The sequence below is a fragment of the Talpa europaea genome, assembly GCF_964194135.1.
Source record: "Talpa europaea genome assembly, chromosome: 11".
Classification (NCBI taxonomy): domain Eukaryota; kingdom Metazoa; phylum Chordata; class Mammalia; order Eulipotyphla; family Talpidae; genus Talpa; species Talpa europaea.
Window position 1 is genome coordinate 48,249,735 of NC_140078.1, and position 17,413 is coordinate 48,267,147.

Sequence of the window (17,413 nt, forward strand, 5' to 3'; positions counted from 1 at the left end):
AATGTTTACCAGAAATGTCCAGTTTTTTAGTTTGCTTTGTATACTTATCCAGTGCTTGACAGAAATTGCACTTACTGTGCAGCTTTAACTAGGGGTACCACTGGTGCCTGGCTGCAGGAACCGGAGCACAGATGAGAGGTGTTTTTTTTTTTTTTTTTTTAAAGATTTATTTATTTATTTTATTTATACAAGCACTGGGTACAGTCAGAAGCGCGGGAGGGTGAGAGAACTCACCAGAGCCAGAGCAGGGAGCAGAACAGGCAGAAGGACGGAGCAGCGGGCGGCAGGAGAGGTCCGCGCGCCATGTGGGACCCTCCTCCAGTCGCCGGGGAGCAACCGGGGATCGAACCGGCGCTGCAGAGGCTGCGGGCAGCTTCACAACCCAGCGCTCAACCACTGCGCCACCCGGGAGGCCCTGAGAGGTGGTTTTTAATGTAGCAAGACTGAGCCTGCTTAGTGTTTTAGTCCCGGAGTGGGGTGGCCAATGGTCTCCTGGCCAGTGAATGGGGCAGTGGGCTGGGGTGTGGAGGACCTTGACTCAGTAAATGTTCCTTCCTGCTCTCCTCAGTTCTGTGCAGGCATCAGCAATCCCTGAGTCACAGCATGAAGGCAGGGACAGGCACGTGGCACAGACTAGCCACCCCACCTTGACACCTCCCAAGTGCCTGACTCCAAAACAAAAAGCAAAGCCCCACAAAACCCAACCACCCAGTTGGATTGCACTCATACTATCAGGAGGGGCCAGTGGAGTCTCTGTTAGGCGGGATCATTGGCAACAGAGAAGAAAGACCTGAGAAACTCAGGGGTTCAGGTTGGGACTTTGTACTGTTTATAGTGGAAGAGTCACCAACCAGGTGTCACACCTGAAGGCTTTGTATAGGATAAGCGGGCAAGTTTCAGCCTTCATTAGGTTTCTACTAAGTGTATGAAGCATGTGTGTGGAGCAGAGTGAGGACTGAGTCACCGTGGAGGCTGCAGATGTGTGAGTCTATTATAGAGGGCACACTTAGGACACCACGGGGGGGTTCGTTTCCTGTCTTTCCTGACTAGGGGACCATGCCAGCCCTGGGACCTGACCCTGTCCAGCCCCGGGTTTGGTGGACAAAAGTGATGCTCTGTGCTTTGCATCAGACCCAGAGCCGGTGGTGTCCAGGTATAGGGTCTCACACCCAGGAGACTGCCCCCCATGTTTAATGTGTGAGGTTTGGAGACTTCCAGTGCCCTGTGGCTGTGCCTCTCCAGGGTGTGGGACAAACATGTGGATGCTGAAACCCCGGGAGAAGCAGATTGTGTTTGTTTATTTCCCTCTGGGCCCCACGGGCTCAGGAGGAGAGGAGGGCTCCCTGTGAAGCTCCAAGAGGGCTGTCTTTGCAGGTACGTGCAATTTCTCAGTGGCCTCCTGTCAGGTACGGTGAAAATGAATGCCTCCCCACTGTTCCTGCATTTTGTCATCCTCCATGGCACCCCTAACTTCGACACTGGTGGAGGTGAGTGTCTTCCTTGTGGCTGTGTCTTGGGATTCCTGGCTGGTGCAGGCCCTTGCCCTTGAACAGACCTTCCCTTCTTACACTAGAGAGCCATGCCCCAGATCTGGTCCTCAGGCTCCACAGTCCCCAACAAGTGGTCTGTGGGACGTGGGCTGCCTTGCTTATGAGGGACAGGACAGATGACCAGTGATGGGTCCCCTCTGCTGCTGCCCTACTCCAGTGCTACTTCTCCAAAACACAAAGGCAGCACCTGGGCTCCTTTTATCTGTTTGACAAACTTCTGCTCCTGAGCCGTGTTCTTACTGGCGACTCTGCTGTCTTCCAGTGTGTCGGCCCTTTCTGAAGCTCTACCAAGCCATGCAGCCCATGTACACGTCGGGGGTCTAGTAAGTGCCGCGGCTATCGTGGGGACTTTTCGAGAGCTGGAAAGTGGACATGTCCTGTGTCTCCCCCAGGAAAGGGAGGCAGTAGTGGAGCAGGGAATGCCTGCTAGCGGGTGCTTGGTGAGGGGCCATCACACTGGTGGCTCCATAAGAGGCATGAACTCTGGATCCTAGAAGAAGGGGAGATGCATGGGGAAGTGACCAGGTTCCTGGGGTTGGCCTTTCTCTCCACTCTGCGTCAGACAAAGGGCAAATACACACCCTCGGAATTAGAATTTCTGGGTTTATCTGATTTACTTTTTGTGTTTGGATAGCATTTTCTGAGCATTAATGGAAAATCAGTAATTTTTGAATTTTCAGTTGTAGGCTTGCCTATCTCAAAATGTATTTTGTCCACTAAATCATAGTATTTCATGACGGTCTCTCTTCTGTTTGTCTCAAAGCAATGTTGGCCCAGAAAACCAAAACAGGATCTACATTGCCATAGAGCCGGCCCAGCTCCTCAAAGGGGACATCATGGTGAGTGTCATGGCCTTGTCTCTGTTTTACCTTTAATCCCAACACACACAGAGAAGCAATGTCATCTTAAAACAGTAACATCAAACCTTGCCACCACCCCCCTCACCCTCCAAAACAACAGCTGTAGGAAGAATGAAAAGGAGCCTGACTTAAGGCGGTTGGTTAATTTTGAGTAAAACTATTTTAGTGAAAGGGACAGGACAAATTGTTAGAGCCACTTGGTATATGCACCCCTGAAATTAAAGTCCTAACTCAGCCATGGTACTGCTGATGGCTGCCATTCCTTGACTCTAATGTGCAATTTTAACATGATTATTGGCTTCCAGGGTATAGATGTAGACAAAAAAAATATTTATTTATCATTAGTAGCCAAGGTGTGAATTACTACTAGCGTATGGCAGCTCTGTTAATGATCTAAATAGTGATTTTTCCATATAATTTTGCTTCTTGGATGGGTTGGTTCTTGGAAGACATTAATGGTTATGTTTTTGCATCTTATCTATCTTGAAGATAGAAAAATTCATACATCTAAAATCATTTAAGAGAAATTTTTCTGAAATAAGGAAAACCTTTAAGCCTCATGTATGGCTTCCAGCACATGTTGGGCAGCTTTCCTGTGTTCTTTCCAAGCTTTGGGAAACACAATATGACAAGAAGGGATGATGGGTCAAGACTTGATCTTTTTGTTTTATTATAAATGGCTCATCCAGAGTTTGTAAGTTTCTCATTAATTTCCCCTAAAAATTTGGGTTTGAATACCACTTTCTGAGTGGCTGGCAAACTCTAACCTGCCCCCTCCTGAAATCTCACAAAACTCAAGTCTGTGATGTTCATGAAGATAGAGGCCCCAGCTCATTCATACCCTTGATGTCCCTGTACAAACTACCAGGGAGGCCTCTCCCCATCTAGGCCCTTGGGGTGTGTGTGCTGGTGAGTGTGCATGTGTGAGCTGCAAGAGAGAGGGCCTGAAGCAGGCATGCTGGGGAATAAAAAGTAGCAAAGTTGGGGCCTCCCCGATGGTGCACCGGTTGAGCGCTGGGTTGCGAGTTGCCCGCAGCCTCTGCAGCACCGGTTCGATCCCCGGCTGCTCCCCGGCCACCGGAGGTGGGTCCCACATGGCTCGCAGACCTCTCCTGCCGCCTGCTGCTCCCCTCAGCAGTGTACTTCAGTCCTTCTGCCTGCTCTGCTCCCCGCTCTGGCTCTGGTGAATTCTCTCACCCTCTCGCGTTTCTGACTGTACCCAGTGCTTGTATAAATAAATAAATCTTAAAAAAAAAAAAAACTTAAAAAAAAAAGCAGCAGAGTTACTTCATTTTCAAGGTATCATGCTGAGCACTTAACAAACATCATGTTCTTCCTTCCTCACCATGAATTAGAGATTAAAGAGTTGGCAGTCCTGTTCTGTAGTGAAAAGCTGATGTAGGGTGGCTAACACATTTTCAGAGACCCATTTTTCTCAGCCATTCTGTGGCACTGCCTCCAGGAAGGACCCCATTGGGAAAGCTCAGGTGGAAGGGACACTTCCTGGGCCAGGGGGCTAGCCTGGAAAGGGCCTGAAAGACAGGAAGAGGAAGTGCCCCAGCAAGGCCCCAGAGGGCCATTGCATTGTTAAGACGTCCTTGAGAGGGTTAGTGTCCTAGAAGATTGAAGCCAGATGTGAGGCCTGGGATGCGTGTGGTTTGCTTTTGGAAAATGTGGTGCTGCTAACAAAGCTCTTCACCATGTCCTGAAAAATGCACTGGCAGTCCAGGCTTCCCAGAGACCGAGACCGACATCGCACAGCTGTCACTGCCCTTTGGTCCCAGGCCTCTTCTTCCACTTGAATAGGGTCTGAGAGGCCACGTATCTGAGCTGGAGGCCCCTTTGCTTAATGAAAACCATGTGCGTGGGTAGCGGGGGTTCGGTGGGCTGGGGGGCATTACAGGCCACACAGATGTGAGCAGATTGAGTGTGGCTTGGCCTGGGATGGCCACCTCCTCCTCTAGGAACCACCCCGTACCCCCTGAAGCCCCACCCATGTGTCTCACCGCTGTCCCACCCTGTGGCAGACACTGGCTTGGGCATAGGGTCAGAGTAAACACTGCATGTGCTGGTGAACTGGAATGTGGTTTGAGCAGGCAATGTGGGATCAGTCAGAGGCAACTCGGGTGGGAGGTCTCAGTGTAGCCCTTCCTAACTGGGAGTTGGTCAGGAATGGGGTGGGGCAGTGGAGAGGAGCTGTGAGTGGGTGAAGGCAGTGCTTAAACATGCTCAGACTTGGCCCCTGCATGCCGATGCCAGAGCAGCCCCTTGGCAGGCGGCAAGCTTGTTGGAGCCACATGCCTCTCAGGCAGGAAGACACAGGCCTGTGTGTTTGGGGCTCTGCTACCTGCATTGTCCCTGGATGAAAGATTACACCTTCAGGGCACCAACAACCACATGAAAGTTGCTGTCACCTTGTGTAGGTGGCGTACAGTGATCTTCATTATGTTCATAAGTGGATTTGATCCGCTGACTACTCAGACGGTTCGTTGGGGCATCCAAGTGCTCCCTGTGGTTCTCTCTGTGGTAGAAAGGTTGACAGGCAATGATTTGTTCATTTTCAGAAAAAATTGGTCCTGACTCAGATGTGTAAGTCTGTATAGTGCTGAGCAGAGGTGTTTCCAAGCTCGAGCTATAGATGGAAGTTCCAGGCCCAGGCATTTTGGGGGTGCCTGCCAGATACCTCTGGAAAGTGAGTTGATGAGCAAGGGGAGGCAGACAGGGAAGGGCTGGGATTGAGGACAGAGGGGAGCAAGGCCTGGAGGCTGGCAATTGAGAGTACTGGGGTGTTGTGTGAACCCTCTTTATCATGCTGGGGAGCCCATGATGTCCTGAGCAGGGCCTTGAGACTCTGTGCACCATGCCTACAAACAGGGCCTTCAAAGGGGAGAGGAGACCCCATAGTCACAGGGGAACAGAAGAGTGGGCCTAAGAAGCAGTGAGGAGGGCCTCCCCAGTGGCACAGCGGTTGAGCCCTGGGCTGCGAAGCTGCCCGCAGCCTCTGCAGCGCTGGTTCGAACCCCGGCCGCTGGGCGAGGTTCCCACATGGCGCGCAGACCTTTCCTGCCATGCCCGCTGCTCCCCTCAGCAGTGTACTTCGTCAGTCTGCCTGTTCTGTTCCATGCTCTGGCTCTAGTGAATTATCTCACCCTCCCGTGCTTCTGACTATACCCAGTGCTTGTATTAAAAAAAAAAAAAAAAAAAAAAAACAGTGAGGAGAGTGACCCAGTACTGATGCTAGTGACTGCTGAGCAGCTGAGATGGGTGGTGAAAGGATGGCTAGCGGTAGGCTGTTAGGACCCACCCCAGAGTATTCGGGCTTTGCTTGGATGTGCCCTTTCCTTTATATGATGGGGAGCTCCAGGTGCTAGAAACTGAGGGCTCAGGTGAAACAGGAACCACTGTGGAAGTTCACTAGAAGCCTGAATCTATGAGCGTGGAGTTGTCTGGAAGGACCCTGAACTGGACCTGAGGGGAGAGCATTATTCTGGTGTGGGCCCCAAAGCACAGAGACTCCTTAGTGTTTATCTTCTTGGTGGTCTTACAACCTGGTTCTCTACCTGCCTGGTCCCCCAAGGCCTCTCTGAATGATCTCTGCTTGTGCCTCCTTCTGCTTTCTTTTTTTTTTTTTTTTTTAACTTTTGCATAGAACAACTGGGGTATAGGCCAGAGGTGTGAGGGGTTGAGAGTGGGGAACAGGTGATGTACTGGAATACACTGCTAAGGGAAGCAGCAGGCAAGAAGGGAGAGGTCTGCTGTGCCATATGTGGGTTAGCTCCCTGGCCGGGTTGCAAACTCAGGCAGTAGTGGTGATAGTGCTGAGACTTAGCCCCTAGGCCACTGGGGAGGTCCTCCTTCTGCTTTCTTGTCTGGATTTTAGATAAGGATGTTATATGTCCAGCCTCAATCTGTCCCTTCTTTCTCTCCCTTTGACCTGGTCCCATTAGACCTTATCATGGTGATCTTCTCCATGGCATTGACCATCATGCATTCTTCCTAGGTCTTTTTTTTCCATTGGCTCCCTACTGAAGTCCCTTCCTTTTCTTATCCTTCTTCATAAACTTGCTGTTCACTCTGGTGCCATCTCTGTGCTGCTACCTTTGACCTGCCCTCACCCTCTCTCTGAGTCCAAGTTTATACTTTGTGTCACCTTGCCCTGCCCTCGGATCTCCTTCCTGCTGATTTTAGGGTGGTGCTGACCTCTTCCTCATCTCCACACAGGAAACTTTCCCACTTGGCATCTCCTCTGCTCCCCTGTCCCACATCCTGCAGTCTTGTAGAGTCTCCTCCTGGATGTGTCCTGAGTCTCACCACCACATGCTCTTTCCCCCCTCCTCCAGGGTGACGTCTGTTGTCCCCCAAACTGTGCCTCATGCACTGTGACCCGAGGTGCACAGCTGAGCACTCTGCTCCTGGCTGCATCTTCCCTGCAGGTGAGGCATGGAGTCTGAGTTCCTCTATGGTGAACAGACCCTTGTTTCCCACCTGCCCCCTCAGTCATTTAGCCCTGACATTCTGTGATCCTGTCATCACCTGCACGTGTCCCAGTTCTCTTTTCTCTATGTTTTGCTGGCACCTGCTGCCCATGTCACTCCCATCCTGTGCTTCCATGATGGAAGCCGGCGGCCCTGTCCTCCCTTATGCCATATGCCTCATTAGCCTACCTTAGAGTGGAGAGCCTGGGGTTGAGGCAAGGCCAACTCCACTCCCCAGCAATCCGACCTACCCAAGTCTTCACTGGAAACTGCCTCTTGAGTCAGTGCCTGGGGTTGCTGGCCTCCTGGGCAAGTTGTGCCACTGTGATATGTGTTCTCCTCCATCCACGTCATACCAGAAGTGAACATGGGAGGTGAGAGCTCTGGGGTTCAGCCACCCTGTTGCTGGGTCTCCAGGTGAGTGAGTATTTCCTGCTATGGAAGCCCCTGTGTGTGAATTTTTGCTTCCATTAGCAATTTGGGCAAATAGGATCTCCAGGATTTTTTCACAGGAGATGCTTACTTTGCTGAAACTCTCCCCTTCCTGCTCCTTTATACATTCCTAACACAGAGTATTTTTAGAATTGTATTATTACTTGATTTATAGTTCCTGTATTACAATTAATTTTGTGCACTCTGCACATATTTTCTCAGATGGGAGGAAGAAGATAAGGGTTGTATCTGAGAAGGGGTATTTTTACATCACAGAGGGTAATTTTTCCTTGCATCATTTATAGAAATGATTACCTAAGAGGTTTGGTAGTTCAGTTAGCTATCTCTAAGAAGCCTAAAAGTACTTGTAATTCTTTTTTTTTTTTTGAAGATTTATTTATTTATTTTATGTAAGAACCGGGGTACAGGCCAGATGCATGGGAGGGTGAGGGATTCACAAGAGACAGAGTGGGGAACAGAACAGGCAGACTGACGAAATACACTGCTGAGGGTTGCAGCAGGCGAGACAGGAGAGGTCTGCTATATCATGTGGGACCCTCACCGGCCGGCCGGGATCCAACTGGCACTGCAGGGGCTGCTGACAGCTTCATAGCGCGGCGCTCAACTGCCTGCGCCACCAGGGGAAGCCCAGTACTTGTAATTCTTGTGTTCGTTTCCAAGTACTGCCATAAAGTCCCACAGACTTTCAACAGCAGAACTGTATTTCCTCACGACCCTGGAGGCTGGAAGTATGAGAGCCAGGTGCAGGCATGGATGATTTATCCTGAGGCTTCTCTCAAGATCACCATCCTCTCCTATGTCCTCACATAGTTGTTCTTCTGTGTGTGTCTGTGTCTAGTCTCCCTTTCTTAGGACACTGGTCCTATTGGATTAGAGACCATACCAGTGACTTCTTTTTACTTTACTGACTCTTAAAGCCCCTCCTAATCCAGCCACATTTTGAGATCCTGGGGCATTAGAAATCCAACCTATGAATTCTGGAAAGAAACAATTCCGTCCCAAACTTCTTTGTTCTATCTATTCTAGTAAAATTTCTATCTCTTCTGGTAAAATTAATAGTTGAATGAAGGGCCATTTGCCATATGACACATTTGCCTGGAATTTGTCTTCATTTTCATTCATCCATTCACTTGCCACAGCTCATGTCTCACATGGGTAATGCCTCTTGCTGAGTTTGGAGCCCAGTTGTTGAGGGGGCAAGTAACTATCTTGTACAAGGAGAACTTTGGGTGTTCACATATGTGGAGAGAAAAGAGTTAAAGGTCTGCATAGAGGCGAATCCAGGATGTCAGGAAGAATGGTTCCCAGGCAGCGTGGACAGCAGTCCCGGCCTGCTCAAGGTGTCACGCGATGCTCAGATCAGTGTCCACTGTGTGCTACAATTCACAATACTTGGACTGTTGGTTCTCCCTGAAAGTGACCACAAGCATCAACACAGGCAGTTCCCCACTGTTGACTGAGCTCCTAAATAACGGCTGTGTTGTCCTCCCCTCTTGCTCAGGTTGGCTCTGGGTTTTGGAGTCTCCTTCAAAGCACAGAGAACCCCCCAGTGTCCTGCCCTTTATATTCTCCCCAACTCCTGATGAACCTCTGGTGGTACATGTGCTTTTGTTTTGCCCTGTTTTTAATTTGGGGTGTTAAGACTTGATGTACATTTCTGTCAATTCAGCGGGCATCCAGAAGGCTGCAGTAGGAAATAAGTTTCAGGGCCATTTCTGTGTGAAAGTTCAAACATGCAGGCATGTTCATTTCTTATCAAGAATTTCACAATGGTGGTGACTTGGAAGGAATTCTAAGGAGCAGAAAAGTCTTTTATAGGTTTACCATGGGCAGGCTGCAAAGTTCCCAAGGGGGTCTCTCTCTGGTGTTTCTGAGCTCCCCTCCTTGGTCCATGTGGCTCCCTGCCCTTGGTTGGTCCTCATCCTTCCAGAATGTATCTCGTCCACTTTGATATTTCCCCTCCTTGGTTTGAAAGTGTCAGCCTTACAGATAATTTGCCTGCCTTTCCTCAAGGGATTCTGCGAGGGGACGTGTTAACAAAGATCAGTGGCTCAAGTCCATGAGAAATAAAGGCTGCATCAACTCTAATGGGCTGAGAAAAGTACTTGGGAAAGTAGAGTACTGTTTGTCATTCCTACAACTAACTAGGTGTGTGTGTGTGTGGGGGGGGTGTTGTTGGGGCTTGTGGGTGGCACTAACTAGGAGGCCAAGTCGACATCTACCTGTGGTCTGACTTTCCTGGACATGGCCAGCTGTCCCCACAGCCCTCCCACTGCATGCCAGACCCAGAAAACCTGTAGTGTGCTTTCACCAAAGATCAGATTCTTACATTGCCCCCTTTCCAAAGGGCAGGCCTCAGTGTTCAGTAAATATGCTGTTGTCATGTAGGAGGGCAGAGACTTCACAAGCTGCAGAGTCGTTATGTAACCTGCTAAGGAATTCGCGTGGGCAGCAGGACCATCAGGAGGAGTCTGGCCAGGGTCCAGAGCCCTGATCAACTTGTAAATACTTCTCTGTCTGCATGCCTCATCCAGCTGCCTCTGTCTGCACAAACCCAGTGGCCACTTACGTTTTGTCTTCATGCCCTCCCTCCCGGGATCCCACTTACGAACAGAGGGGATCCCTCCCCATGAAGCTGTCATAACAACTTGCACTATCATTTGTTATTTCTTCCTGAGAGCACATTGTACAGTCAGGAAAAATGAAATTGTCCTTAAATCCTTCCCTACACTGCATCTGTGGTGGGTAGTTTTTTACATATTATCCCTGCCACGATGTTTTTCTGTGACTTTGTGTGTGTGTATCTTTCTCTCCTAAAATGTCACAAGTCTCCCAAACCTGGGGCTGAGTCTTAATCCAGTCTGTAGTTTTATTTTAGCACAGGGAGTTTAATTAGTTGTGTTTTCATTACACCAAATGCCTGGTGACTTTTCAGTGGTTTTGGTAATGAATATAATATTACAACCATCTAAAATTATTTTCATCTTCAAGTGAACTGGTGGTTAGTCTTGGTCCCAGATGATGTTCTGCTTATGAGGATTAGCTATCAAGCTTTTAAATGTGCGGTTGTGGGTCTTTCTCTGAGGATACAAATCCTTGAGCCCTGTCTAGACAGCCACTGGAGCCACCAGCAAAGCAGGTTGATAGGTGTGATTCTTTCCTCCTATAGGGATGCACTGAGGGGTCTGCATTTTTAGTTGTCAGTATTGATCACATGAGAGTCTAGATGACAAGCGGAGTTGAATCTGAATAGGGTCTTCCAGTGACAAGGTTTCATTCACATGGAGGGGAGCAGGGATGGTCTGACCTCTGACTTGGGGACATGTGTTCTGGGCTGTCTCTCAGACCTGTGCCCCTTGTCCAAAGTGCCTTTTCTCTTTGTCATGGGGAGTTTGAAATAAAAATATATTCATGTCACCTAAGCATAAGTCTCATATCAGTTGATTTTAAAGATCAGACTGATGGATAACTTCTTTGAATCAGAATTCCTTCACATAGGAAAGCTCAGCTGTGTGCACGGCATTTACTCTGGGGGACACGAGATGAAGGTAATGCTCGGTTCCTGGTCACTAAGAATGTAGAATCCAACTGAGAGCTCCATCATGTTTTATGAGGCTATTAGTTGATAAGGTTGGGTGAAGATTTTTCAGAGAGAGAGAGTACATGCAGACTTCCCGCTGTGATCATTATTCCCTCCAGGCAGCGGTTTTGAGTTCCAAGTCCTCAAGTCCTTTTCTCTAGAAGCTATAGCCTTTAACATTTATAATTTATAACTGCATATAAAAGTAACAGCATGTCTTTTGATGTATAGGTTGTCTTAATAGATAGTGCTAATCTAATCTTTGTAATAAAATTGTGAAGTTGATGTTTTTAATGCCCATTGTGCAGTCAGAGAAAGCCCAGTTTAGACTGAGTAATTCTTCCAAGACCTGAGAACTCCCCATGAGTTGTGCCATGCCCTCTGTATCCATGTGCTGCTGCTGTTTCTTTGGTGATAACTTGTGACACCGGGATGTCATTCAATGAAATACTGAATTTCATTACTTGCACATACTGCAAAGAGACACCAGCTCTATGAATTGATGATTTGAAAAAAACTGAAGGTAAAGGATTGGTATTCTAGAAGCTCTGTAGTGAGAGCTAGGTAAATAGAACTTAATTAGTGCCAGAGGGAAGACTACAATGTCAATAATTCTAATCTTTATGAAATTTTATCATTACTTTATGTCCCCCAAGGGCACTCGTATCAAGCAAAATGTGGGTTCGTTAAGTGTTGAATGTGATACTGATTAGGTTTACTTCAGATTAGCTATATTGACTGGATATATTGAGTTGATCTGTGGAGGGCCCTGGGTTTCCATGGCAGGGCTTTGGGGCGGGTAGATCTCTGGAGATCGGAGCTACTGTGATGGTGGTAGCTGCCCCTGCCAGGAGACTCGAGGGGCTCTTCATGTCTTTAGGAGATGGTGAAGTCAGCTCCTGAGGGTCAGGAGGACTAGAGGCATGGCGATGACAGCTCTGATCAGTGGAAGAGAAGTTCAGAGTGAAACAACAAGAAGATATGTGAGGTGGTTTCTGATCTCAGCCAATATGCTTATCAGAATTCCAGGGAAATCCCTTGGGAGAGGGCCACAGCTCTCTGGCATGTGGGATAGCTCGCTCTTCTATTTTGAGCCTTGGACTGCCTGCATCCTGGTGATAGGAGGAACAGGGAGTTTTTCAACACTGGAGTCACACTTGGGTGCCAGCTTCATGGCAGATGGGAGTGGGCTGTTTGGGGAAAATGATGCCCATCTCTTGCATCCCACTGTATGTGCAGCTGCTGTGATGAAGAAAGGGGTAAATGGGGCACCACTGTCTCCTGGGGAAGGTGGGGGTCTGGCCTGTGGGTCACTGGGTTAGGAGGCGCTGTCTGTCAGGAGCCAGTCAGGATGAGTCTTAGACTCAGAGCAGGGGAAAACAAAAAACAAAAAACAAAACTCCCTTTCTTTTTTTTTTATAAGGACTTAATTTTTCTTTAAAGATTTATTTATTTATATAAGAACCGGGGTACAGGCCAGATGTGCAGGAGGTGAGAGGACTCACCAGAGACAGAGCAGAGAACAGCGGACAGACTGATGGAACTACCCTGCTGAGGGAGCAGCGGGTGAGACAGGAGAGGTCTGCCGCGTCATGTGGGTTTCTTGCCGGCCGGCCGGGATCAAACCCACACTGCAGAGGTTGTGGACAGCTTTACAGCGCTGTGCTCAACCGCCTGCGCCACCAGGGAGAACCCCAAAAAAACCCAAAAAACTCCCTTTCTTGACTTTCTAAGGAAGTGAGGCGGGATGTTGTGCATTCTGAGATGCTGCAGGACTGCATAGGTGTGTCAGCATGGCGGAGCAAGCCCCTGCTGTTTGCCGGGTACTTTGAGAGGCCATAGGTGTCCAGGCTCGGGGTGTGATGGTCTGCAGCTGCCTCCCCCTTGGATGCCAAATTGCTGTGTTCTTTTAAAAGGAGCCTGGTTGAATACAGACCTCTTCCATTGGTGGGGAGCAGGCAAGCAGGCACCTTGTCATCCTGTAGAGATGGGGGCACAAGGGATGCTCATCCTGGAAGAAGCACCAAGAGTTTGGCCTTTGACTGGGCCCAGTAAAGGTGTCCTACTTAGACAGGTAGGGAGGACTGCAGCTGCTGATCCCTTGGTGTTGGACAGTAAATCGACATTTTTCACTTTTCTCCAGAACTCTTGTTAGCAGGTTTCAGATCCCCTGGACTGGGTCACTGGCCAGGTCTGAGTCTGGATACCTACTGAATCCAGATCCTCTCTGTTAGAACCAGCCCACCGCCAGCAGCCAAGGGAATGCTCAGCATGTGTTTGTCAAGATGAGCATTCCCTTGACAGATTATTTACATTTTCTCATTTATTTATCAGAGTGTTTCCTTGTAGATAGCACAAAGGCAAACAACGATGTGGTCTGCCCAGAGGGATGCATTCCCAGCAGGCTGTGGCTGCCTGGACTTTATTCCCTTTAGTGACAGTTTCTCTCTTAGTGGCATAGAACTTTCCCCTCTTCTACTCCAGGTTATCAACAATCACCTGAGGGTCTGAGATGTACCCAGGGGCTAGTGACACCCACCCTTCCCACCCCACCCCACCCCACCCCACCCCCTCAGCCCCAAGGTTACAGTGTACTGTCTGAATTCAAATCATGCCAGTGGTGATTCTGGTAGCTGATCTCAAAGGACTCAGGATATCCAGACATCTTGACCTAGGAAATTAACATGCCAAGACTTTTCTTCCCTCCCACTTCTCTCTCCCTGTTTTCCTTTCTCTCCTCCTCTCTTCTCTAAATCACAGCATGTACACAAGTGCTGAATGGTTATGACCAGCTGGTTCTTTTCTGAAACCAGAAAGGCTTTCAGTTGAAACATGGAGAGTTTAGATGAAAGAAAAATGTCACCATTGGTTGTTAAAATGTAGGAAAAAGAGACTCCGGTTTTAGATATCTTCCTAAATATCGGCGAGCCCTCTAAAGCCGTGGCTGGTGAGACTTTGGCTCCAAGGGTCCTGCACAGTTTCCTAGAGAAGGTGTCCCAGAGAAGACACCAGAGCAGTAGTCATGTTTGCCATGGCTGGGTTCCCATGAAGGGCACAGGTCAGCACCCTGTGAAGGGAGCTATGCTGTACGTCCCCGCCAAACATTGTCAGTGCTTCAGAAGGTTCCTCCCACAGCTGTCTGCTCTCCCATCCCTCCCACGCCAGGTGAAGTGCTACCATAAGAAGTACCGCTCCGCCACCCGTGATGTCGTTTTTCGCCTACAATTTCATACCGGCGCTGTTCAGGGCTATAGCCTTGTGTTTGGAAAGGAGGAGCTGGACAGTGCCAGCAAAGGTGAGGGGCTGCTGCCTGTGCTGTGCATGGATGGCGGAGGGTGGAGGGGTGTGGCGAGGGTCACTCTGGGTTATGGGCCCTCAGGCAGCCCTGTTGCTTCTTTCTTTCACTGTTTTCCCTACCTGACCCTCCAATGAATTTAGCCTATTGCGTAATCATTGACAATCCTGCAAGGGGGGGTGGGGGCGAAACAGGGAAACGGTATATGAAATTGCAGATTCCTGAATGGTGCCTTGCTGGGGGAAATTTAAGGTCACAATTCATCCATGCTTTTTTTGGCTTTTAATCTCCAAATTTGCTCAAATTTTTTTTCTCAGATGACCGTTTTCCTAATAATGGGAAAATTGAGTTGGTCTTTTCCGCTACTCCTGAGAAGATTCAAGGTAAGTAGAGGCAGATGCTGGACCAGTTGGTGGCTGTATGGTGATGGGTGTCGTGAGCTCCCTGTACAGTCTCCAATCTTTACATGTGTTTGGAAATATTTATTTTTTAAAAAAGTTTATTAGAAGGTTGAGGCAGTATGTCTTGGAGACAGCAGGGCCCAGATGGGTCAATAAGACCCCAGAGATGGCATGACTCGCCCAGAAGGGTCCAGGAAGGGGGGTATGCCTTCCCCCAACCCCGTTTGCTTCTATCCTCAACCAGCTACTAAATATTTTTAAAGAGTATTAGAAGTGTAGTAGACTGCAAATATTTATAGGCAAAATAGATTCTTCTCTATAAAACTATATCAATAGAAAAATCTGTCCTTTTCAGTCAAGGAGAATGGTCTGTTTCTATCACCCAGACCCATGTGTGTGAGTTTGTTTTGAACAGCTGTGGAAGGTAATCACCGCTAACACTTTCACACTCAGCATCAAAGATCTAGGCAGGAGTGGTTTCAGGCAAGCTTAGTGAGGTAAAGCCACTTGGCATCCTCAGAATGTCTGGTGGAAGGAAAATGGATATAGGCGCATGGGAGTGGGGCCCTACCCTGCCTGACCCATCCACCTGCCCTTGGTAGGCCTCTGGCACACATGAGCCCTGAACTGTGAAATGGCTACTGATCTTGTGCAGAAGAAACACTCAGCCCAGAACTGTCACAAGGTGGACAGAGAACCGATACTCACCTTTCCATCCCACCAAGAGATTTTACCTGTCGTTCAGTTTGTCCAAACAGTGCGTCTCAGCTCTAATGCCAGCCTGGAGGGAGGAGGTGGATCTAGGGGCTTGACTTCTGCATTTGAGTCTAGCGAGTGCACTAGTTTGCACTCGCTCTCCCACCTCATCCCTGAGCGGATGCAGAAGTGCTAGCTCCTGGTTCTAATGGCTGTGTCCATCCCACTCCATGCAGGATGTGAGCACTTGTGCAATGACCGTGGGGTGGTCGTGGACTTCAATACTGCAGACCCGCTGATCCGCTGGGACTCCTATGAGAACCTGAGTGCAGATGGAGAAGGTGAGTGAGGTTACTTGGTGTCAGTTTTCTGAGGGAAGGGCCTGGAGCAAGGAGCCTGTTTACATTTAGATGAGAAGTGTCCTTGCCATCTGCTCAGAGAAACCCTGCTGTCTTCTTGGAGGTCCAGAACCCATAGTTGTGAGTTTAATGGCTCTTGTGAGAATCACGTTTGGGGAATTTGGGTTGAACTCTTGATACTTTGGCAGCAGGTGGTTAAGTGTCAGTGAAGTCACACATCCCAGAGCATCCTGCCCAAACTGTGTTTTTCTCAGTTTTCCCTCCTGTCTGTGTATGCTCAGTGCTAAGTGTCTGGTCACAGGCAGCCATATATTATCTTTGTGCCCTTTGGCTGCAGCTATCTGGATTTTATTTCTTCTTTGTGCTTGTTGCTCTAGTGTCCTGGTTGAATGGGTGCACCATTTTAAGGTCTGTCTTTATGAGTCTATCTCCCCCAAATCTGTTCTCTGCTTGCCCACTGAACGTGCACATGACTCATTCACAGCAGCATCGTAAAGGGGTATTGGCATGCTAGGTGGGGGCTGGAGTGTCTGTTGGCCTTAATGACAAAAGCCACTGGGACTGATTTCAGAGGGATTAGGACTTCTTCTATGACTGGCTTGCAGGAAGGGGTGGTCTGTGGGGTCACTCATTTTGTACTCTAGCTGGAGCATTGCTTCTCTGCTCCTACACCTGGAGCAGAGCATCCTAAGCATGTCAGCCACATTGACTTAGGCTGCATTTATCTCAATCTCTTTCTGTGTTCAGCTCAGTATTTCCCAAGAATCTAAACCACCTTGGTGGCTGGAGACAAAGTGCTGATTCTTGGTGGCCCTGAGGCATGGCCTCCAAGTGCCATGTTAAATGTCTCACAGCAAGAGTAGCTTCTGCACCATATATGACCTGACTTCTCCTCTAACCCTCCTCTGAGCACCTGCATGTATCCAGAAGCACCCTTTTCTGTGCCCAGGTCACTGAGCACACTTGTTCCATCAGAGGTGTTCCCAGAGTGCACTTGACCTTGCAAAGCTCATGTAGGGCTCTAAGTTCTCACCTGTTTATCAACACCGCCTCTGAGGCCCCTGCCACCAGAGCCTGGAAGTATTGGCCTCTGGTCCTTGTGCAGAAGGCGCATGATTTCTATCCTTGCATGGAACTTGTCCTCCTGAATTTTTCTTCTCTCTGGCTTCCCAGCACTCCTGTGGACTTCTTGGGCTGTGAACCTGTGCAAGTGGACCACTTCCTACCCCGTGGCTATCACCAGTAATTACAGGCCCTGCTGGGGTACCTTTTACCAGGGTACAATTGGCCCCAGGAGTTCTGGGGCCTGGTGGGCAAGAAACAGGGTCTCAGCTAGGTTATACCAGAATGAGCTTTAGTGCTCAGAGCTAGTTAATGCCATTAAAAGTGTTGAGGTGCTAAGGAAGGTTTGGTAGACTATGAATCACTTTCTTCCCACTTGAAAGCTGCATATTACAGCATTGTCTTTTCTACTCTCCTCCCCCACCATCTCTAGTTGCTACTGATAGAAAGCAAAGCAAACCAGGGGGCCTCCCTGGTGGCGCAAGGGGTTAAGACGCAACCTATGAAGCAATCCGCAGCCTCTGCAGCACGAGTTCGACACCCGGCCAGGGAGCAACCCACATGGCGCGGCAGACCTCTCCTGTCTCGCCCGCTGCTCCCCTCAGCAGTGTATTTCGTCAGTCTGCCTGTTCTGTTCCCCACTCTGTCTCTGGTGAGTCCTCTCACCCCCACACTTCTGGCC

General features: G+C 49.0%; 1 protein-coding gene across 1 annotated transcript in view; it reads left to right on the top strand.

Moving 5' to 3' along the window:
- Positions 1-17,413, top strand: part of TNS3 (tensin 3) — a gene marked incomplete at both ends in the record, with an annotated part of 215,942 nt that overhangs the window by 93,254 nt on the left and 105,275 nt on the right. The window contains 6 exons of the mRNA XM_084247736.1: positions 1,375-1,487; positions 1,813-1,873; positions 2,314-2,389; positions 14,084-14,213; positions 14,531-14,596; positions 15,547-15,651. Of these exons, the coding sequence (XP_084103862.1) occupies positions 1,375-1,487; positions 1,813-1,873; positions 2,314-2,389; positions 14,084-14,213; positions 14,531-14,596; positions 15,547-15,651 (551 nt within the window). The remainder of the gene's footprint in view (positions 1-1,374; positions 1,488-1,812; positions 1,874-2,313; positions 2,390-14,083; positions 14,214-14,530; positions 14,597-15,546; positions 15,652-17,413) is intronic.